Source organism: Rhinolophus sinicus, chromosome 18, assembly GCF_057876585.1.
Source record: "Rhinolophus sinicus isolate RSI-liver-muscle chromosome 18, RSI-T2T, whole genome shotgun sequence".
Lineage (NCBI taxonomy): Eukaryota > Metazoa > Chordata > Mammalia > Chiroptera > Rhinolophidae > Rhinolophus > Rhinolophus sinicus.
The window spans coordinates 115,107,654-115,130,692 of record NC_142518.1 but is presented as its reverse complement, the minus strand read 5'-3'; the positions used below and the strand labels follow the sequence as shown (position 1 = coordinate 115,130,692).

Sequence of the window (23,039 nt, the reverse complement as noted above, 5' to 3'; positions counted from 1 at the left end):
ACAATTCAACCACCTCTGCTTCACACCCAGGCCTTGATTTGTATTTTTTGGCATTGTAGATTTGTGACAGCATTAGATGACAAAAAGTCCTGTTTCATTGGTATTAGACACCTGTTTGGAAATGGTAGCCTTCCTCTTCAGTGATTTCAGTTACGTTTGCCAGGAACCTCTTCCATGCTTCTGTGCCTGGCCCTGCAGATACCAACTCTTCTAATTCTGATGTTACAACAAACAGCTGTTAAACCAGAAGCATACTTTGTTCAGGGTGAAATATTTTCCTTTGATACCTCATTGCCTATTTTTTATGTATTCTTAAAGTGAGACAATGTTTTCGTCCAAATTGTTGCTTGGCTCATTATGCATTAATAGAATCAAAAGTCAAAATATCACATTTCAATTTTAAGTTATAGCTTTTCTTCAATTTTAAATTACAGCTTTTCTTTAAAAAATGTTTCGGCATTTCTTTTCACATATATTGCAGAGAGTGAAAAAATTTCAAATTTGAAGAAAACTGACCCCCCCCAAGAAAAGTGAAGAATGTTGTAAAGGGGATTAGATATTATCGCTTTCTCATTCAAAACTTTTCATTGGTTTTTCCATATAACTCAGAATAGAATCCAAAGTACTTACCATGACCTCTACCACCTTGTGTAATTTGATCCCTGCCTACCTCTTCTGCTCTTTTCTTATTCTTTTCCTTGGTCACCTACACTTCAGCTTATTATCAATTGATGTTGTATCAGTGTAAATAGGAATTTGGGTATTACTGCAGGGATTTTAGTTTTGATAAGAAAGAAGTCACTTCTAAGCATAATTTGATTGTCTTCTTTTTTATATTTATTCCTCTCAATTCTGTTTCACTTTGTGAAAAAGAAAACCCCAGGGCCAAAATTGTGTCACTTGTGCTAAGGCCTAAAATACCAAACTCGGATTTAATACCTGACCTAATTATTGTTTTAACCTCTCCCAGAAACATAATTAACCAGTCTGGAATTTTCCAGTAATCTGTCAGTGCTGGTCATTTTGATTGAAATGTAAGTGTCTGACATTAAACTTTTGATTTCAAAGACATACATCTCAAATAAACATTGCCAGCTACATAAACAGATAGAGCCAGGCCACTCCACTGGTGAAGTCCCCCTTTCAGAAAGCCCTGGGTAACCTAGATTGCTGACCTTTTGAGTGATTTGGCTTTCCCTTCTCATCCTTTATTTCCCACTCTTAGGTTTTAAATTCACCAATAAAGAGTGAACCAGTGAAATACTAGGCACCCCACCCTTGAGCCCAATAAAGACCAATAAAGACAGAACCCCAGGTCCACATTCTCTGTCTCTCTCTGTCTCTCTCTGTCTCTCTCCTTCTCTGTCTCTGTCTCTCTCTCTCTGTCTCTCTGTCTCTTTCTCTCTCTGTCTCTCTCTCTCTCTGTCTCTGTCTCTCTGTCTCTCTCTGTCTCTCTCTGTCTCTCTCTGTCTCTCTGTCTCTCTCTCTCTCTCTCTCTCTCTCTCTCTCTCTCTCTCTCTCTCTCTCTGCCTATCCATAGTGATACTATCAGCTAGAAATGCCTAGGGCACTCACCTGTGCTACTGTGGTGCGCCTCCACAGGCATTTATATAATTTATGCAGTGACTCCCCCCTGACTAGCCTAGTACTCACCTGACACCATATATAATTGTACACTATTATTGACTATATTCCCTTTACTGTACTTTACATCCCTGTGACTATTTTGTACCTACCAATTTGTACTTCTTAATTCCTTCATCTTTTCCACCCATTCCCCAAACCCCCTCCCATCTGGCAACCATCAGTTTGTTCTCTGAATCTATGAGTCTGTTTCTGTTTTGTTTGTTCCTTTATTTTATTCTTTAGATTCCACATATAAGTGAGATTGTATGGTATTTGTCTTTTTCTGTCTGATTTCTTTCATTTAGCATAACGTGATTTTTTTAAAACCCATTTTTTAAAAAGATTTTATTGGGGAAGGGGAACAGGACTTTATTGGGGAACAGTGTGTAGTTCCAGGACTTTTTTCCAAGTCAAGTTGTTGTCCTTTCAGTCTTAGTTGTGGAGGGCGCAGCTCAGCTCCAGGTCCAGTTGCCGTTACTATTTTTAGGGGGCGCAGCCCACCATCCCTTGCGGGAGTCGAGGAATTGAACTGGCAACCTTGTGGTTGAGAGCCCACTGGCCCATGTGGGAATTGAACCATCAGCCTTCGGAGTTAGGAGCACGGAGCTCCAACCGCCTGAGCCACCGGGCCGGCCCCAGCATAACATTTTTAACGTTCATTCATGTCGTATCATGTATGAGTACTTCATTTATTTTATGGCTGAATATTCCATTGTATGGATATACCACATTTTGTTTATTCCTCCATTAGTTGATGGACTTTTGGGTTTTTTCCACCTTTTTACTAATTATTTTACTAAATAATTGTGCTATGATCATCCATGTACACATTTTTGTGTGGCCACGTGCTTTCAGTTCTTTGGGCATATATGTAGGAGTGTAATTGCTGGGTCATATGGTAACTCTATGTTTAAGTTTTTGAGGGACTGTTTTCTGAATGGACTGCACTATTTTACATTACCATCAGTAATGTCAGAGGGTTCCAATTTTTCCATATCATCATCAATACGTGGTATTGTCTGTCTTTTTTATTATAGTCATCCTAGTGGGTGTGAAATGGCACTCATTGTGGTTTTAATTTGCATTTTCCTAATGATTAATGATTTTGACCACCTTTTCACTTTGTGTATTTTCAATGGGAGAATAGGTCTATTCAAATCCTTTGCCCATTTTTTTTTATTGTGATAACACTAGTTTAACTTTATATGAGTTTCAGGTGTGCAATATTTTTAATTGGGTTGTCTTTTTTTCATTGAGTTGTAAGTGTTCTTTATATATGTTCTGGATACTGGACTCCTATCACATACATGATTTACAAATTTCTCCTATTCTGTGGGTTGTCTTTTCATTTTCTTGATAGTGTCCTTTGAAGCACAAAAGTGTTTGATTTTAATAAAGTCCAATTTATCTATTTGTCTTCTTTTGTTAGGTAGGGTTCCAACTTCATCCTTTTCCATGTGAAATGCAGTTGCCCCTGCATAATTTATTGAAAATACTATTCTTTCTCTCCATTGAATTGTCTTGGCACCCTTGGCAAAAGGCAATTGACCATAAACGTATGGGTTTGTTGCTGGACTCTCAATTCCATTCTATTGATACAAAAAGGTTTTTAACTAATAAATTATTCTCCCTGAGGCCTAACCGGGGACCACTCTGAGTAGAATCCATGCCATTTTTGCCCACACTTATGAACTAATTTAAGTGGGGTGCCATGGGACCTCACCGAGGAAAATGAAGCATAATAATAGGTGTCCAGGAAATTAGGAATGGGAGGTGTGGTGGTTGGTGCATTAGAAAGATCTTTGGTTGGTACTTGACATAAAGTAAACTTACAGCAGGTGTACAGTCTTGTGGCTCCCTCCCTTCTGACCCAGGGGGGCTCTGTGGGATGAAGTGACGTGGCCTACTCAGTGGGAACCTGTGCCAATACCCCTTGGTTCTGCTCCTGTCTCCGACACTGTGCAGCAGTGATGGTTCCACTCCCTGACATTCTGTCAGGAGCAATATAAAGGAAGGATGAAAAAGAGGAAAATGACTCTCCACAGACTAGATTTTTGGCTGGGTTTGAGGGAAATACAGTAGTAAACCACAGAGTAAATAGAAAATAGTCCTATCTAGTTTTATGTATCTAGAGCTTTATTTTTTATAAGAGAAACAGCATAACTGCATGCAAAAGTTTTTGCCATTGGAGAACTGTCATAACTGAGGGAATCCTGTCTCCTTGGATCAGGAAACCATGGTTCCTGTCCAAGGTTTATCTTGTGGTGGCCCCCAAATTGTAAGGAAAGGGCCTAGGGGGGAACAACCATCCCTGTTCTCAACAAGGCTTTTAAGCCTAAACCCAAATAGTGGTGGTGTCACTAAGGCTTGGGAGGAAGGGGTATGGTGTTCTTTGGCTTCTCATTCCTCTGATCAGATCATTGGCTGGATTCAGGGGGCAGAAAAGATCTGTGGACTCACAAGATTCTGCTTGCTAAACTGGGTTGTTGCCCAGTGTTACCCTGCTCCTCTGGTTCATTCCCTCAAAGCTGATTCATTTAGTGCTTTGTGGCTTTGTTGGCCTCCTCACCCATCCCTGAGATCCTCACTTCTTCATTCTTCATTCCATGTGGCCTTATTTGGATCCCTCAAGGCTTTGGGGGTTTGGTAATAAGGGAATCCAGCTGCTGTTATATGATGGTCAGCTCCTGGGTCTCAGGAAGGCCATACTGAGCTTTGTGCTCATCAAACAGCTTGCGCAGGGCATTGATGTAGAGTGTGTGGTATTTGTCCACTGTCGTTTTGTTTGGCTTCTGAATCTTGGGGATCGGCAGTGGCTCCCCAACTGTGGGGAAGAGGAGACAAGCATCAGAGCTCCCTCCCAAATCACGTTACCCATCCCTCAGAGGAAGCCACATACTGAAACTCAGTATCTGGGTCCCCTCCCCTTCCTTTGGTTTTTCCCTCTGCTCCAGCCCCATCCTGTCCCATATTCTCCAAATACCTAATCTCACACATGCTCAAGAGAATGAGAGCAAGCCCAGGAGAATGCTGAAGGAATGTAAATGAATAAGGATGCTCTCATGGCAGCTCTTGAACTCTGTCCCACTGTGAATGGCTACAACTCTTATCTGTTCAGCTGTCCTCCCCACCCTGCCCTCAACCACACCCACCGGAATCCCCATTGCCCATCCCAGCTGTGTGCCAGGTCCCCTGGGACTTGACGTATGACTTGGGTGGGGGGAATCAAGGAGCGGTGTGGTTCAGAGATACTAGAAAGCTCACCAACAGTGGTAATGGGCAGATTGAAAGGCAGGAAGCCCCAGGAGTCTTGAGTGAGGCCTCTGCCATGGAAGGTACAGAAATTTATTCCTAAGAGTTTTTTGAATGTGTCCTGGAAGCCTTTTTGGAAGAACCTCTTCCACGTGCCATCAGGGAAGGTCTCTTGATTGTAAACCTCATTCTCTCCAAAGCTATAGGAAGGGACAAGGTACGCTCTGTAAAGAGAAGGGCAGAAGTGTGAGTTCTAGGAAAGTCCGGCCAGTGAAACCCTCACAAAGGTGGGAAACCTCTACAATCTCCCCATTATAGGACAAGAACCCAAGCACTCAAGCATCTCCAGCCTTGTGTCTTATCCTTGCCATGCCCCACCCTCCCAACTGAACCCTTTGTGGGGAGCTGCTGCACATTTTCCTGTGATGGGGAGAAACTAATCGCAGGCAATCTAACTGCCTTTATTGTACCAGCATCCAGAGCGATCATCCTAAATCGCATATCTGCACATGTCACTCCTCTCTTTAAAACTTTTTCAGAACTCCTCAGCTTGTACCACAGGGCTTAGCATGGCCTCTGTGCTCCAGCTCTGCCTACCCAGCTAGCTTCCCCTCTCCCCACCCCTTTTGGCCATACTAAGTGTGTGAAGTTATCTTGTTTGTGTGTCTTTGTATTAGGTTAGTGCAAAAGTAATTGTGGTTTAAAAGGTTAAAAATAATTGCACAAATCTCAATTACTTTTGCACCAACCTAATACATTCTGCTCCCTCTGCCAGAAATGCCTTCTCTCTATCTTCACAAGGCACATTCTATTTTGCCCTTCAGTGCTCAGCTCCGATTTGATAGAAAGACTTTTATCCAGAGTATAAGTTTCAAAAATGGGTGACATCTGAATTGTGATATGAAATATTGGTAGGAATTGCCAATCCCCTTGAAGAAAGTTTCTTTGACCACCTCTAATTCTTCCCCCCACAATGTGGGGTAGGTACCCCTCACCTAATGCTCATCTTTCTCCTACACTAACACTATCCTCACTCTAATACAGTCATCTCCTTACCTGGCTGACTCTGCAGTTGTTTGTTAAGGTGATCAAAGGTGGGAACTGTATCATTTATCTATGGATCCCTACAGCCTGGTGCAAGGCCTCATATGTTGTAGGTGCCCTGAGTTCTTTCTCCCTTTTGGTCTGACTGGTAATTCCTACTAATATTTCATATCACAATTCAGATGTCACCCACTTGTGCACCTTCTACTTTGGGTAGAAGTCTCTCATTGGTGCTCTCATAGCACTTTGTATATATCTCCATTATAGCATGTCATTCCTTCAGCAGATATTTATTGAGTTCTTTCTATGTGCCAGTAATGTTTCAAGCCCTGGGGATATATCAGTGAACACAGTGGATTAAAAATAATCTCTGTCATCATGGAGTTTACCTTTTATTGAGGGAAGACAGACAATAAAAAAACCTGATATATAAGTAAATAAAATTGATGGTATATAAAAAGATGATAACTGCAATGTGAAAAATACAGCAGGCTGGTCATGATAGACGATATTGATAAGAGATATTTGAGCAAGACCTGGAAGAGGTAAAAGAATGAGCTGAGCGATTATGTGAAGGAATGGTGTTCCAGGCAGAGGGGACAGCTGGCACAAAGGCCCTAAAGCAAAAGCTTGTGGGAGGAATAGCAAGGAGGCCAGTGTATCTCTAATGGAGAGAGCAAAGGAGAGAGCAGTGGGTGATGAGGTCGGAGGCGTGGACAATGACTAGATTATTTAGTGTCTTGCAGGCCCCTGTAAAGGCTTTGGCTTTTGAAGAAAAAAGAACTATAATGGAGGTATCACACTCCCTGACTTTGGCTTGTACTACAGGGCTACAATAATCAAAACAGCATGGTATTGGCAGAAAAACAGACACGTAGACCAGTGGAATAGAATTGAGAACCCAGAAATAAAACCACATAAATATGGACAGATAATTTTTGACAAAGAAGCAAAAAACATACAATGGAGCAAAGACAGCCTCTTCAATAAATGGTGCTGGGAGAATTGGATAGCCACATGCAAAAGAATGAAACTGGACTGCTCTTTGTCACCATGTACCAAAGTTAATTCAAAATGGATCAAAGACTTAAGCATAAGACCTGACACAATAAACTGCATAGAAGAAAACATAGGTATTAAACTTATGGACCTTGGGTTCAAAGAGCACTTTATGAATTTGACTCCAAAGGCAAGGGAAGTAAAAGCTAAAATAAATGAATGGGACTATATAAAACTTAAAATCTTCTGCACAGCAAAAGACACTATCGACAAAATAAACAGGCAACCAACTGAATGGGAGAATATTTTTGCAAATAGCATCTCTGATAATGGGCTAATATCCAAAATATACAAAGAACTCATACAACTCAACAACAAAAAACAAACAACCCAATTGAAAAATGGGCAGAGGACCTGAAGAGACATTTCTCCAGAGGACATACAAATGAAATGGCAAATGGACATATGAAAAAATGCTCAACATCACTAATCATCAGAGCAATGCAAATAAAAACCACAATGAGATATCACCTCACCCCAGTCAGAATGGCTATCATCAACAAGACAAATAGTAACAAGTGTGGGAGAGGCTGTGGAGAAAAAGGAACCCTCATATACTGTTGGTGGGAATGCAGACTGGTGCAGCCGCTATGGAAGGCAGTGTGGAGGTTCCTGAAAAAATTATGAATAGAATTACCATATGACCCAGCAATCCCTCTCCTGGGTATCTACCCAAAAAAATCTGAAAACATTTATACATAAAGATAAGTGTGCTCCAATGTTCATTGCAGCTTTATTTACGTTGGCCAAGACATGGAAACAACCAAAATGTCCTTTGATAGATGAATGGATAAAGAAGTTGTGGTATATATACACAATGGAATACTATTTGGCGGTAAGAAAAGATGAAATAGTACCATTTGTGACAACATGGATGGATCTTGAGATTATAATGTTAAGTGAAATAAGTCAGAAAAAGTAGAGAACCATATGATTTCACTGATATGTGGTATATAAAACTGAAAACAACAGAAGAACAAGACAAACAAATGAAGAAACAAAATCTCATAGACATAGACAATAGTTTAGGGGTTACCAGAAGGTAAGGGGGGTGGGGACTCTAGAAGAGGGTAAACAGGGTCTAATATATGGTGATGGAAGGAGAACTGACTCTGGGTGGTGAACACACAATGGGATTTATAGATGATGTAATACAGAATTGTACACCTGAAATCTATGTAACTTTACTAACAATTGTCACCCCAATAAACTTCAATTAAAAAAAAAAGACTTTGGCTTTTGCTTGGAGTGAAATTGGAGTCGTTGGAGTATTTGGAAGGGTGATGTGATCTGACTCACATTTAATAGGATCATCCTGGCTACAGTTGGGAATAGATGCTTGGATGTGGGGGAGGCCAGGATAGAAACAGGGAATGCCCTTAGGAGACTATTGTAGTCATCCAGGGTAGAGATGGTGGTAGTTTAAACCAGGGGATGGTAGTTGAGATGGTGGGTGTTTGCCTTCTGGATACATTCTGTAATTATATGCGCATATGCCTGTCTTCCCTACTAGACTGAGTTTCTTAAAGGTGAAGACCAGGGCTTCCTTATTTTTATATCCTCAATGCCTAGGACTATGTCTGACACACAGTAGGTGTTCAATAACTGCTAAATGGATGCATTCTATTTCTCAAAGCAGGTTATATGGGCTTTGGGGGGCAGTAGCCATGTCTTACTCATCTTTGCAATCTCCATAGCATCAACCCTAGTGCCTTCCTTGCCCTGAGTAGGTTCTCTAAGCCTCTCAGTTAATAGGTTGATGGAGAATCAGTTGTACTTCTCTAGACCCCCAGCCTACCAGGCTAATGGGCAAAAGTAAAGATCTCCTATTGTTCTTTCTCCAACTTCAAATAAGAAAAGTGCCCACCAAAATGTGTCTGGAGACCCAAACACCTTTACTGTACAGTGTGAAGGAATAGAGAGAATTAATCCTAGTGAAGAGAGAGCCCCCTCTAACGGTTTCCAAGGAAGGACACCATCCTGGAGAGGTGCTACAGAAAACCTATGGCACCCTGACAACAGGGCACCAGAACCAAGGGACTCACCCTGTCTTCAGTGCCAACTTCACAAAACCTTTCCGTTGTTTAAGGAAGAGTGTAGAAGCTCCTGGCTGGCACAAGAGGGATTCAGCAGCTCCACCCACCACAACAACCACGGCATTGCCTGAGCCATTCTGGGTCAGCAAATACTTCAAGGCCAACTCACTCACTGGGCACACACCTATGAAACCAAAGAGTCAAGTGGCATAACAAAGTTGGTGATTGAGGATGGGGTAAGCGGTTCCTCTGGGCTCTTCGTGATGGAGAGAGTTCTGTTTCCTGACTGTTGTTTACACATGCTGGGTTAGCCCTAGCCTGAGGTTGGTCCTTACGGTCAGCTACTTGCCTTAGGAGCCTGTGTTACTACAGTTGGGGTGACACTGAGTTCCTCTGCCTACTTCCTTTTAGCTGAATATTATTTAAGCCCATCTTTTCCCTCTCTACCCATGAACCACAGCCTTCTTCCACTCCCCCCGCCTGACAACACTGGAGACTCACCAGAGTTTTCTCCCTAAGGGTTATCAGGTCTAGCCACCATTAACCTGCTTCCTCCGTAGGGCACCCTGATGAAGGGGAGCTATTGGCTGGGGTTTCTGGAGAGTAGGCAGACACAGGAGCCTGCCCAAGCCAATTGAAATGTAGGTGAACAATGGAATGAGGGTGACACCCTGTTGTTCAACAGCAGTTACAGTCTTTCCTCACTTTTGCTTCCCTCCTTCGCCCTGCACTTAACTTCTGTTCTCTCCTGGGACGGCAGACATTGCCTCCAGTACTCAGTCATGACCACTGCTCTAGGTTCATGCCAACCTCAGAGGGGACTCTCATGGTTCCACCTGGCCCCTCCAGATAAATATATCTTACCTTTTATTATTTGGCTTTGGTTGTTTCCTGGTGATCACAAGAATGGGTATTCATCCAGAAATAAGGACATTTGTAACAGTACCCAGGTGTGAAGCCTGGCATGGGGAGGTTGTCCTGGATTCTGATGGATGCTTATCCTTTATCCCTTGATGTCTTATGCAAGTTTGAAGGGGTTCCCAGGAGATGAAGGTCATGGGCCAGAAGGGTACCAGCTATTACGAAGGACTTTAAAATGTCTTTAAGGTGCCCTGGGATGACAGCTGCTATATAAAGGACTAACCAAAAGAAGCCAACTGACATCCCAGAAAGAGTCTGGCAAAGTTCATCTGAGCTGCCCCATTTATGTCTGATTTCCCCTACATTTGGGTTTGATATTTGGCTTTTGCCTTCTGCTTTCCACTTTGGCTTTGATCTTGAACTTCAGCCTTCTGATCCTCCTTTGAACGTATTCCTGGAAACTTATGAATGGCCATAACTTACGCTGCCGCCTAACAAAACCCTGCCTCCCAGATCGTGGCCAGAACCTGGTGCTTAGCCATATACTACTGGCGCAGTGTGTTCTGGACTCATTTTCTACTCCATCCTCTTCCGGCAATGACAATTGGACTGACTGTCAGGGCTGATTGGCGTTGGAGCCCTGAGGTAGGTTAGGGAATGGAATGCTTTCTGATACTCACCCAGTGACATTACATACTCTCGCACAATTGGGATCCAGAAAATCCCTTCCAAGGTCCCTACAGAAGGAGTGATGTCCGGGAAAATCCGAGCAAAGCCAGTGGCCTCAGTGGCAAAGTTGATGAAGACACCATAAGAGACAATGCCATGGGGGTGGTTGGCAATGATATAGTTGTGTTTGGGAGAGAGGTCATGAGTCTTCACCAGCTGTTAGAGGGAGATGGAGTCAGAACAGCAGACAGGAAGAAGGAAGATAGGACATGTGAACTCAGATTCCAGCAGGTAGACCTTGTTTCCCTTGGGGCGCCCCCAACTCCTGTTCATTAGGATCTCATCACTGTCGTAGGATTACCAGGGTTATGATGCTCAGAGGCTTTATCACTGTAAGGAAAGGCTGCTATTCGTCCATCTCCTCACCTGCCCATCCATCTTGGGCCTCTAATCTGCATTATGCCTCTGGGCCTTGACCTTCACTACTGGCCACCAAAGCCTTTGAAAACATGGAGCTGAGTGGGGAGGAAGAGTCTGGGCACCAGAGACTGAGTGCGCCCAGAGGAAAGGGTAGTTACCTTTACTGGGAAGTAACTTTGGAAATACTTCCAGAGAGTCCAATTTCGTACCCAAGCTGACCGCCTACCACCTGTGAGTACAAAAGGAAAGGGAAGAAGGGCGAGTGAGATAGTGCCAGTGCTTCTACCTTTCACAGAGATAGAGGGTTCTTCCTCAGGAGCGGCCCCTTTCTCACACTTTTGTATTTCCAGGGCACAGAGCGGTAGGTGCTGTCCCTGAATCTTCAACCTTCTAATTCTTCCTGGGCTGCCTGGCAGACACCTCTGTTCCTTGCTGAGCTTTGTTTCCCTCTCTCCCTCCCCTTCCCTCTACCCCTTTGCATCTCCCCTTCTCTCCCCCTTTCCAATACTCCCCTTTTCTTTTCCCTTTCCCTCCCCACCCCTTGTCCCTTTGCCTCTCCTACCCTCTCCCTCCGCGTCCTTCTCCCTGTGGTTCCATCCTCTTCCCGTACTTCTTACCTTGACTGTGGGTGTTCCAATCATAGGCGAGCCAGGCTAAGGCGAGCACAGACAAGATCCAGTACTTAGTGTATACCAGAAAGTAGGGTATAAGAATAATCGAAATACATCCTGGGGGGGCACAAAGGGTTCATGCACTTCAGTTCTCTTGAAGTTTAATACACCCTTCATCACTCCGATCTTTGCTCTATACAGAAGGAGCAGGTCAAGGCTGGCGTGAGACCCATTTCTCCGTCTTTTGCCAACGCACCTAGTTCTGCTGTGGTCCAGGGGGACTGCTGAGTCCCTGAATCTGGGCCCCCTTGATGACTGAGACCTTAACTGAGGAAAGAGTAGAACCATGACACTCTCAGAGCAGACCCCTGCCAGAGTCAAAAGACAGCATTACTTGGCAAGTGAAAAGAACAGCACCTCGGGCCAGTGGCTGCCATCCCCATCTGGGACCTCAGAAGTCCCTTCTAAAAGCTTGACCTTCCTTCCTTTGTGAAACTGCTAAGTCAGCACGTCCCAGGGGAGAGGGACTGCCTTGCAGTGTACAAGTTGTTTGGTGTGGAGAGGAAAACACGTACTAGAAACTGCTTGGCTGCATTCAATTTTGTCCCATTCAAAACGTGTCAAAAGTTCAGAAGGGGAAAAAATGATCTCTGTTAGCAAAGGGCCACAGCAGGCTGCGAAATGCAAATGTGATACATGTTACAGGGGTGGGAATTGAATTCCCTTTTTAAATCTGCTTTCATGAGAAAGGGGCTAAGTATACATATAGTGAATAAAGAAAGAGCCAGCTAAGGGAATGCTTTCTTTGACCAGGTAAGCACAGGATGGTGGATAAAATTTCAGAGAAGGGGAAGAAACTCTAGAGTTACCTACTAGCAGGTTTGTCTCCCACATTTTGGACATAGATGAAAATAACAGGAAAAAGACGGAGTGGGCATTTCTTTAAAAAGTCGTGTCATGGAGTAGAAAAAACCTTAGCGACGGACTGAATTCCCCTTACAAGAGCTGGCTGAGATGGTTATTGTAAGCATGTGAATTAAATTAATAGTGGTGGGAGGATTTTATATCTTGCTTCAAATAAATTTAGTTTGTATCCCAAATATTAGAACAGTGCCTTGCACACAATAGGTGTTTAACAAATACCTGTAGACTGATTGAAAGATAAATGTTTTCTGTTCTCAAGAATAGATAAACTTAATTAATTTGTGTTTAGTCAGCATTTATGTCATTTAAAAACTTAAAAAGCATAGGTGGATTAACTGTGTGCGTTTTATACACTATCTCCTTCAGTTATACACAAATCCTAAAGGCCAGTCTAACAAGAGCCAGACCTTGATAAACACCATCCCGCCCTGTGGAATCTACTTGGACTACAGGTCTGGCAGCCCAGGAGACTGTAAGTGTCCTTGGAGGGCAGGCCTGCCAGACCCAACCTGTTTGAATGTCATCAGTGTCACTCGTGGCGACAGAAGTATGCATTAAAGAACTAGGAGAAACAGAGGCCAAACATGGAAGAGCTAAGTCTCATGGAACAAGGAGTTCCATGACAAAAAGCAAGGGGCTCTGAGGCAAGAAGGATGAAGTACAACAACTTGTGTGTATGTGTGTGTGACCCTCCCTTAGATATTGTGGCCTTAACATCAGGAGATGCTTCCAATATCTTGTCCATGTTCAAGTGAGGAATCTTGGAGTGGATTATCAAGGAGGAAGTTCATATAAGGCAAGCTCCTAATTTAGTTTGTACTGAAGATGGCCAAGTCATTCTACTAGACGTGTAATGTGGTACTGATATGGGAGAGACCCATATCTCCCTACAGAAATTTTAAGTCGCCTTTTCCCGAGTTTCTTAGCTCCTTAGCCCCTGGCTTTCATTCCTTTTCTGCTCAGTTTCTGATTCCTAGACTAAAGATTGCAACTAGCCTGAGTCACAGGATGTCTCTCAGATAACTGCTCATAAGCCTGTGACTTCCCAACATCCCCCAAGCCATTCTGGACCTGACTCTTGGATAATTCCATCCCAGAGACCAAATAGGCTTTAACATCCCCCAGGCCAGCATACTTGTTGTTGTTCTTTCCAACCCATTCTGGGCCCAGCTCCTGGACAATTGCTGCCACCTGAATGACGGGTTGAATGGCCACAGGCTCTATAGAGCTGACAGATTTATTAATTAAAATCTATTTTGCCTCATGCAGGGGCCTTGGGGATGCAGAGGATACCTCAGCAAGATTGCCAGTCGCAGCCAAAGAAGCCAACACGGTCTTCCAGGTGGATCTCAAGACCTCCCTCCCCTCATCTAAGATCAGATAGGGCGAGAGTTCCATGAATCCCCAATAGGTAGGGACAGCTCTACGCCCCTGCCCAGCAGGAAGCAGACACAGAAGAAAAGACCTTCTGTCCCTCAGCTTCCCATAGAGATTTTATGGGGATCGTGTCTCTCATGGGAAAAACAAGGTAGGCAGTTAGAGATAGACATCAGGTGTGTGTATTACCGCCCAAAAGACCTCCCCTCTCAGTCCCAAACTTCCCCTTTTCATTGTAATTATCTACCCCTAGGAGGAACAAAATACCTAACTAGATTAAACTGGCCACTCACACCTGCGCAGTAAAGGCCACAACGACCTTCATTTCACCTGGGCCTCATTATCAGTCTAAAAAGATGAGGTAATAGTCTCTTGTCAATCACAGGTGTCAATCAAGTGGTCCCACGCCCGCAAAGGAACAGCCCAGTCTAGAGATAAAAAGGATAAAAACTCTAAGTCTTCACCAGTCAGGCCCTTTTGGAGCCTGGGCCCTTGGCCCTTTTTTGAGCCTCTTCTTTTGCTCAGCCCGCTCCACACTCTTTGGTGTTTACTATCCCTTTTAATAATGGCCCTTGAGCCACTGCTTTCTGCTCGGGCCCACTTCTATTTCTTTGAAGTGTACCGTTTCTTCTAATAAACTGCTTTTTCACCACTTTATCTGGGTATCTTGTTCAATTCTTTGCTCTAGACGCCAAGAACCTGGACACCACACAGAGAAGAGTCCACCCTCCAGTAACAGTATCTCATGGCAGTTTTAATTTGCATTTCCCTAATACCTAATGCTGCTTAACTGCTTTTCCTGTGCTATCTGCCTTCTGTGTCTGTTCAAATATTTGGCCCATTTTTCAACTGGCTTGTTTGTTTTTTCACTGTTGCGTTTTGAGAGTTCTTTATATATTCTGGATACAAGTCCTTTGTTGGACATGTACTTTCAAACAGTTTCTCCTGGTCTGTGTTTATCTTTTCATTCTTTCAACAGGGTCTTAGAGCAAAAGCTTTTAATTTTGATGAAGCCAATTCAACATTTTTTTTTTAAAAGATTGTGCTTTTGGTGTCAACTCAAAGAACTCCCTACCTGACCTCAGGTCATGAAGGGTTTCGCCTACGTTTTTTACTAAAAGTTTCACAGTTTTGTGTTATTTATTTATTTATTTTTATATGAGATGTTTCCTGCTTGGTTTGTCCCTCAGTGATTGTCCACAGGACTCTGAGAAGCTGTAAGAATATGTAGGCGTAGACTCGAGGCCCAGCTTCATCTCCAATGTCGTGGAAAGGGACTGTATATCACAGGGCAGAGCCCTACGCTCCCCTACGCCACTTGGACAGAGCCCGGGAAGAGTGACCTCCTGGGGGTATCTACGTTGGAAGTGCGTTTTATATTTAGATCTGTGATCCATTTTGAGGTAATTTTTAAATAAAATGTGAGGTTTTCTTCAAGGTTTATTTACTACATATTGATACTCAATTGTTCCAACATCGTTTGTTGAAAAGACTATCCTTCCTCCATTGAATTGCTTTGCATGTTTGTCAAAAATCAATTGGCCATATTTGTGTGGATCTATTTCTGGACTCTCCATTCTGTTCCATTGGTCACCATGTCTATCCCTCCAGCCATACATCACTGTCTTGATTACGGCAGTTTTATATTAAGTCTTAAAATCAGATAGTATGATTCCTCCAACTTTATTCTTCTTCAAAATTGTTTTAGCTGTTGTAATTCCTTTGTTTTTTTATATAAATGTTAGAATCAGCTTGTCTGTATCAACAAAAACTCCTGATGAGAGTTTTTAAATTAAACTTTTTAGTTCGGAAAAAAAACCCCAAACTTGAGATCAATAGAAAATTTGCAAGAATATTTTAATCCCATATTACCTTTACCTCAATCTACCAATTGTTAACATTTTACATTTGATTTATCTCTAAATATAAATGTATAAACATACATATATGTTTGTACTTGAGAGTACTTTGCAGAGATTATAATCCTTTGCCTCTAAATACTTAAGTGTATATTTTCTAAAAAAAATTATCTTCCCTTATAGCACCCACACTGCTATTATCAAATTTAGGGAAATTAGTATTTATGCAAAACTCTTATCTAATGTATTCTACTGGGATTTAAATTAAAATTACATTACATTTACAGATCAATTTGGGGAGAATTGACATCTTTACTATGTTGAGTCTTCCATTCCATGAACATAGTATGTCTCTAAGTCTTTAATTTCATTTATTAGCATTTTATAATTTTAAGCCTACAGATACTGTAAAGATTTTTTTAATCTACTCATGCGTATTTCATTTTTTGCAGGTATTGAAATGGTATTGCTTTTTAAATTTGTATTTTCAATTGTTCTCTGCTAGTATATAGAAGTGTGGTTGATTTTTACATGTCTTTTATCCTGTGACTTTGCTAGCTTCATTTGTTAGTTCTTGAAGGTTTTTTGTTTTTAATAAATTCCTTGGGATTTTCTACACAGACAATCATGTCATCTGTGAATCAGGACAGTTTTATATTTTCTTTTTCTTTTCTTTTTTTAATTAAAGTTTATTGGGGTGACAATTGTTAGTAAAGTTATATAGATTTCAGGTGTACAATCTGTAATCAAATATATGGTGATGGAAAGAGAACTGACTCTGGGTGGTGAACACACAATGGGATTTATATATGATGTAATACAGAATATTTTATTTTTCAATCTGTATGCTTTTCTTTCTGTTTTTTTCTTCTTGCCTTATTGTCCTTATTAGGATTTTTTTAAAAATTTTATTTTATTAAATTTATTGGGGTGACAATTGTTAGTAACATTACATAGATTTCAGGTGTACAATTCTGTATTACATCATCTATAAATCCCATTGTGTGTTCACCACCCAGAGTCAGTTCTCCTTCCATCACCATATATTCGATCCCCCTTACCCTCATCTCCCTTTTTTTATTATTAGGATTTTGAGTGTGATGTTGAATACGAATGGTGAGAGTACATATCCTTGCTTTGCTCCCAACCTTAGGGAGAAAGCTTTCATTCTTTCCCCACTAGTATAATGTTAGCTGCAGGCTATTTTTGTAGATGCTCTTTATCAAGTTAAGGAAGTTTTCTTCTCTTCCTCATATGCTGAGAGGTGAATGGTGCTAATGTGATTGAAGTTGATGTTTGTCAAATGCTTTTTCGACCTCAGTTGATATGATCATGTGTTTTTTTCTTCCTTGGATGGTTAATATAATGTTTACATTGATTGATTTTCAAATATTTACACTTGCATTCCTGGGAAAAAGCCCACTTGGTCGTGGTATATTATGCTTTGTAATATATTACTGGATTAAATTTGCTAGTATTTTGTTGAAAATTTTTGCATTTATATTCATGAGGAATATTGATCTATAGTTTGTTTGGTTTTTTTCTGTACTGTTTTTGTCTAGCTTTGCTATCAGGGTCTGGTCTCATAAATGAGTTGGCTAGTATTCCTTCCTCTTTTATTTTCTGGAAAAGATTATGTAGAATCTGTGATACACAGGCTCTAAAATGTTTGGTAGAATTTGCCATTGAAACAATCTAGGACGGCACATTTCTGTTTTAGAAGGTTTTTAACCTTCCAAAATTAAAATTTATTTTAATGAAATTAATAATTATAGGTTATCTATTTTATCTAGGATAAGTTCTGGTTGTTTGGGGTTTTTGAGGAAGTCTCCAAATACCACTGTTAATTTGTCTATTTTTCTTTTCAGTTCTGTCAGTTTTTTTTAATTAAAGTTTATTGGGGTGACAATTATTAGTAAAGTTACACAAATTTCAGGTGTACAATTCTGCGTTACATCCTTGCTTCATGTGTTTTGAAGCTCTATTGTTAGATGCATACACAGGATAGTTATGTCTTCTTGGTGAACTGACCCTTTTCTCATGTCCCTCTTTAACCCTGGTCCTGACTTTCTAAAAAAAATAAATTTAAACCTGTACAGCCTTGAATTACTAATGATTACTACCTTAAGTTAAAGATGGTGCCAATATGAATCTAAGTCTGTTCTTTCTTCAAATCATCTCTGATTCATCTCGCTTGCTCACTGTCCCCATATAGTAATAGCCAATATTTATTGTACACTCATCATATCAAACTAAGTGTTGTATGTGCATATTTTATTTAATCTTTGTAAAGACCCCATTGGACAGTAATCATTCTCATTTTATGGGTAAGTCATGTTGTCTGCTCTTTGCCTGCTGGTCTCTTCCTCTCCAGTCTGTTTTGCATGCTGCTGCCAGATATTTTTTTAAAAGCATAGTCAGAATGTTGTTTGCCTCCTCTGAAACCTTCAATATTTTCCCACTGCTGACAGAATAAAGTCTGAACATGTTAGCCTGGTATCTAAGGCCCTCCATGGAGTAGCCCCCCACACCTTCCTAGCTTCATCTCTCAATACCTGTACTTATGCTCCAGCCCAGTATTTCTCAAAGTGTGGTCCCCATACCATTCTAGGACACTACTAAATTATCTGCGGTGGTATATGGATGGAAAGCTATTTTAAAGTGTAGTGAACGGAAGTCAATTCATGGCAGTGATATAAAGTTTCCTGTTAAAATACATTAATTTAGGTTGCAGAAATGAGTGAATTTGAAAAAAAAAAAGTTGAGTAATAACAGCATAGATGGTACTCAGTCATGGAAAGAACCAGACGGTGGGATGCAAATGGCTGAAGTATGGGACACAAGGCCTCAATCACCTTAGTTTACTAATTCCTTCAACCCACCATGCAATTTCACATCTTTATGACTTTGGAGATGCTATTCCTTATCCCGACTACACTCTCCCTAACTTTCTGCATATCAAAATTCTCTCTAACTTCAAGGCTTAGCTCACATGATACCAATTTGATGATATCTTTGCTGATTGTCTGGTGAGAGGCTTCCTCCTCCACACACCCACAGAACATTATTTATGCTTCTATTTGGCCCTATTTGATTTTGCTGCTAGTGTAGTTAGTACCTCACACATCTGGCCCTTACCTTACTAGACAGTAGCTTCTTTTAAACAGTCTTTATTTAGTACAGTACCAAGCATGGGGAGATGACTTATGATAAAATTTGTCAAATTGTAGCACAGGGAGAAGTTTGATTTGAAAATTCTCCAAGTGGCAGGTGAAAGCTAACAGAAAGAAAAACTACCAATGCCCTTATTCCAAACAAGGAAAGGTTTTCTGAGATTCCAGCGTGTGCATGTGTGTATAAGGCTATAGGCAACCAGTTATTTCCAGTGTAAAGCGAAAACCCAGCATCCAAATCAGTTGGCTCAAAGCCTTCAGAAATCCAAGAACATGACTCGTTTGTCAAAGATGAATTTCTGTGACTTTGTGGTTACTTATTGGATTTAAATTGACTGTAAATATAAGAATCTGTGGGGGTAAAAGGTAATTTAATAATTCAGCAAACATTGACTGAGTACACCTCATGTGAAATCTCTGTACTGGAAGCTGTGGGGACAGGGTTGGGGACTAGAAGGAGGAGGATGAACAGAGTAAGTATGGTAATGATGAAAATAATACAAGTATGGTCATTGAGACCACGTAGCCAGTATTTATCATTAAGAAGAATTCTGTTTAGCCTTTAATATATATCACCTCATTTAATATTCTCATGACCCTGAAAGGTAGATAATTTTATCATGTCCATTTTACATATGAAGAAACTGAGGCTCAGAGAGTTCACTCCAAACTTTGGGGGGAAAAAGTATGGAGCATTTGTTGAATCTTTATTATGTGCCAAGAGCTATCTTAAGTACTTTGTGTGTGCTAACTCATATTAATACATGTGGAAAATAAAATTCCTGTTTTCCAGAAATTCAGAGTCTAGTGGAGAAGACTGATACCATAAATAACAGATGCATGCCAGAGGATGAAAATTATATAGTCAGGGTTCAAATGTCATTCTATGGGAACATAAGGAGAACACCATTCCTTACTAGTGGGGAACCTAGAAAGGCTTCTTGTAGAAGGTAAGATTTAAGTTGAATTTTGGAAGAAGAGTAGGATTTTGACAGCTAGATTAGTGAAGGAAGAGCCTTCCAGACACAAGGAAGAACTTGAACAGCGGTCTGGAGATGGAGGAGTCCAAGGCCCATGAGTAACACCATAACCTCCAAAAGTACAGGGAGCCTGGGGAGCCATGGAAAAGGAGATGGAAGGAAGCTGGGGAGATTAAGCCTGAGGCTGAAGGTAATGGGACACCAGTGAAAGTTACTGAGCAGAGAAGTAGCATGATCATATCTGTGTATCATGAAGATAATTTGGGATTAACTGTGGGAGCAGGAGAAAATAGGCAGATCAGCTAAGAGTTGCAGTGATATAGATGAGGCAATTGGAACCTAAAATGGGTTGTTATTTCTCAAACCAATTTGGACAATAATATAGAGACAAAATTTTTAGGGTTTGGCAGTTGGTTGGATGTAGGGGGTGAAGGAGAGGGATTCTGAGCAAGACAGAAGGAATGAAGGAAAGAGAGCGAGCAAATGAAGAAGGAGATTAGGAAGGAAGGAAGGAAAGAAGGAAGGGAGGGAGGGAGGGAGGGAGGGAGGGAGGGAGGGAGGAAGGGACACTTTTTTCATATGCAACACTTACTGTGGACTTGGCTGAGAGGATGGGGATACTGATGTTTAAAGGGGTTACAGTGCTTGTCCAAAGTCACACAGCTAATCGTTATCCAAATCTGACAAACTCTAGAGCCCATGTCCTGTTCACCATGCCATACTGCTTCCCTTTTCTGCCTTATCTGATCCTTTCAACTTGGTGTAATGTTTTCTTTCTCGGAAACCCTAATATGGCTTTGTTTGGCTCTTTTACTTACCAATATGTCTTACGTTGTAATGACTTGTGTATATGTCCAGCACTGATATGTAAAATGTGTACAATGGTGGGATGAATAATTGGCCTATCCTTGTTACTAGATAGTAAAGGTCCTGTACTTAATTCATTGTAGTCTCAGCAAGGACAGCGAGTCTTATAATGAGCATTTTCTCTATAACTATTGAACAGATCGAATATCTCAGGCACCTCTGTGTGCATCACAACCCCAATTAACCTCCAAGGCCCAGGATTCGTATTGTAATTTCTAGTAGAATCACTAAAAGAATAGAAACAGAATGTATAACACCTAAACTAGTAGAGGAAGACAAGTGGAATGATAATCAATTGAAAAGAAGTCAAGACAAATGGCCAGCAAGCATATGAAAAGATGATCACCGCCACTGATCGTGAGGAAAATGAAAATTAAAAGCAAAAGGAGACAGCATCTCATGTCCATTAGGATGGTTACTATAAACAAAACAGAAAATAAAGAAGTGTTGGCAATAATGTGGAGAAATTGGAACTCTTGTGCACTGTTGGGAATGTAAAATGGTGCAGCTGCTATGGAAAACAGTATGGACGTTCTCTAAAAATGTTTTAAATGGAATTACCCTATGACCTGGCAATTCCACTCTGGGGTATATATCCAAAAGAATTAAAAGCAGGGTCTCAAAGAGATATTTGAACACCCATTTGTTTAGACCCTTCTCTGAATAATATTTTTAAATTCACAAAATAAAATATACAGATTTACAAAGGAAACTCATCATATTAAAACACAGTTTTGAAAACATTCCAAAAATGTGATATAATAACACGAGCTTCTTGATCTATGCATTAAATAACCAGACCTAATGGTAGTTCTAATAACTAAGAATTTTGAAGTAGTCATGAGCATAAATGAAATGTCGAGATGCCTGCAACAACTGGCATATGATATGCAAATCTCTGTGATTTCTATTACTGACAAATTCACAGGTCCTGCTAATACTTCTGTGGTTTGTTGCTTACAGTCATTGCCATTTGAAATTAGTGAAAATAAAGAGGTAATTTTTTCCATCCAAATTCAAAGTTGTCCACCCCTGCTCCCCAAATTTGAGGTCCATAGGCCCCTGGTTAAGAACCTCTGCTCTAAGGGGTCATACAGCCTTCGATGGGTTGGAACAGGCTGCCTCCTACATGTCTCATTCTTCAGGATGACATTTCTCCCAGTCCAGTTTCCAAGCTTGCCCCTATAACTGGCTGCCCACAAAGCCCTGGTTTCTGGCTGGAAAAAGCTTGGAGCTCTCAGCCTGTTTGTCTAGCACTGATGACTGCCACACCCTGAGTCCACTGAACAAGTGGCCTTTTCTCAAAATTCTGTCTAATGAGTCAAGCAGCCCTCAGGTTTTCTAGAATTCTGTCACCATTACCATATGCTGGAAAATCACCTTACACCTACCTAGTAGCACCAACTCTGCAAGCCACCACTGCCTTTGACCCATCCCTGAATATGACTATGAACTAGAGGGGCAGTCCTGAGAAGGCTGGGGTGATCCTTAAACGAGAACAACCACAGCCTCACTTCTGGCCTTCACACCCCTCAGTTGAGAGGGGAGAAATGTAGTGAACTCAACAGTAGCCATCTCCTGGGTGAGGAGGAACAGTCCTGGCGTGAGGGAGGGGACCAACCTAACCATCTCTTCAGAGCCCTCATCTGGGGATTCCCGGCTTGTTCCCATGTGCTCTGCAGCTCCTGGGGTTTACTCACCTAAAATTATGTAGACTGGGATCCACTGCAAAACAGAGAGGGTTTGGAGGATCTCCTGAAGATCTAGTTGGGAGAGGAAGGCCATGTGGTGCTGTTCTGTTGCGGCAAGAAGCCCAAACAGAAGGCCAGCACCCTTAAAGCTGAGCTGCTTACAGGTGCTTTGCTCTGATCTCTTACCACTGAGTCCCTTTAGCTGTGGAGCTTTTAGGGTTGACCTAACCTTTCCTCTAATCTTCCCCGTTTCTCTGCCCCGCCCCAACTTCCTACACACACATGTTTCGGATCCGACTATCTAACCTCCCAAATACAAATCCTTTCTCCATGTGTGTCAATTGCAATGAGGCAGAAATGGCCTTGGGGTGGTTCTCGCTGTGTGTGTATGTGGGGTTGGGGGAGTTCTTGATAAATTAGGGCAGGAAAAGACAATGGCTTAGGCCTCAAATAGGACCTCTGAAAGCAACCTGCTAGTTTTCACTGCTTAAGAAAGGGACCTGGTGACCACATTCATGCCCTAGTCGCTGCTCTTTGCATTTTCCTGTGTTCTGCTGAGAGCCACCTAGATGAGTAGGGCCTGTTTTTGC

General features: G+C 41.5%; 1 protein-coding gene and 1 non-coding gene across 2 annotated transcripts; both read right to left on the bottom strand.

Moving 5' to 3' along the window:
* Window positions 1–2,905: 2,905 nt before the first annotated feature.
* Window positions 2,906–22,620, bottom strand: DGAT2L6 (diacylglycerol O-acyltransferase 2 like 6). The gene is made up of 7 exons (XM_019747948.3): window positions 22,459–22,620; window positions 11,585–11,695; window positions 11,126–11,196; window positions 10,559–10,763; window positions 9,027–9,201; window positions 4,891–5,102; window positions 2,906–4,450 (listed from the first exon to the last, which is right to left on the bottom strand). The coding sequence occupies exons 1-7, from the start codon at window positions 22,541–22,543 to the stop codon at window positions 4,296–4,298; spliced, it is 1,014 nt and encodes a 337-aa protein (XP_019603507.1). The 5' UTR covers window positions 22,544–22,620; the 3' UTR covers window positions 2,906–4,295.
* On the bottom strand, window positions 15,041–15,244 carry LOC141569777 (small nucleolar RNA SNORA73 family). The gene has a single exon (XR_012493573.1). It is a non-coding gene; the product is annotated as a small nucleolar RNA SNORA73 family (small nucleolar RNA).
* Window positions 22,621–23,039: the final 419 nt, after the last annotated feature.

What these genes read in the sequence shown, in the direction of transcription:
- DGAT2L6 (XM_019747948.3), bottom strand. Translation starts at nt 22,543, where the DNA reads ATGGCCTTCCTCTCCCAACTAGATCTTCAGGAGATCCTCCAAACCCTC. An exon ending in CCCAGTCTACATAATTTTAG is followed by an intron (nt 11,696 to 22,458) that starts GTGAGTAAACCC and finishes GTGCCCCCCCAG; the next exon opens with GATGTATTTCGATTATTCTT. An exon ending in AAAGTTACTTCCCAGTAAAG is followed by an intron (nt 10,764 to 11,125) that starts GTAACTACCCTT and finishes TCCCTCTAACAG; the next exon opens with CTGGTGAAGACTCATGACCT.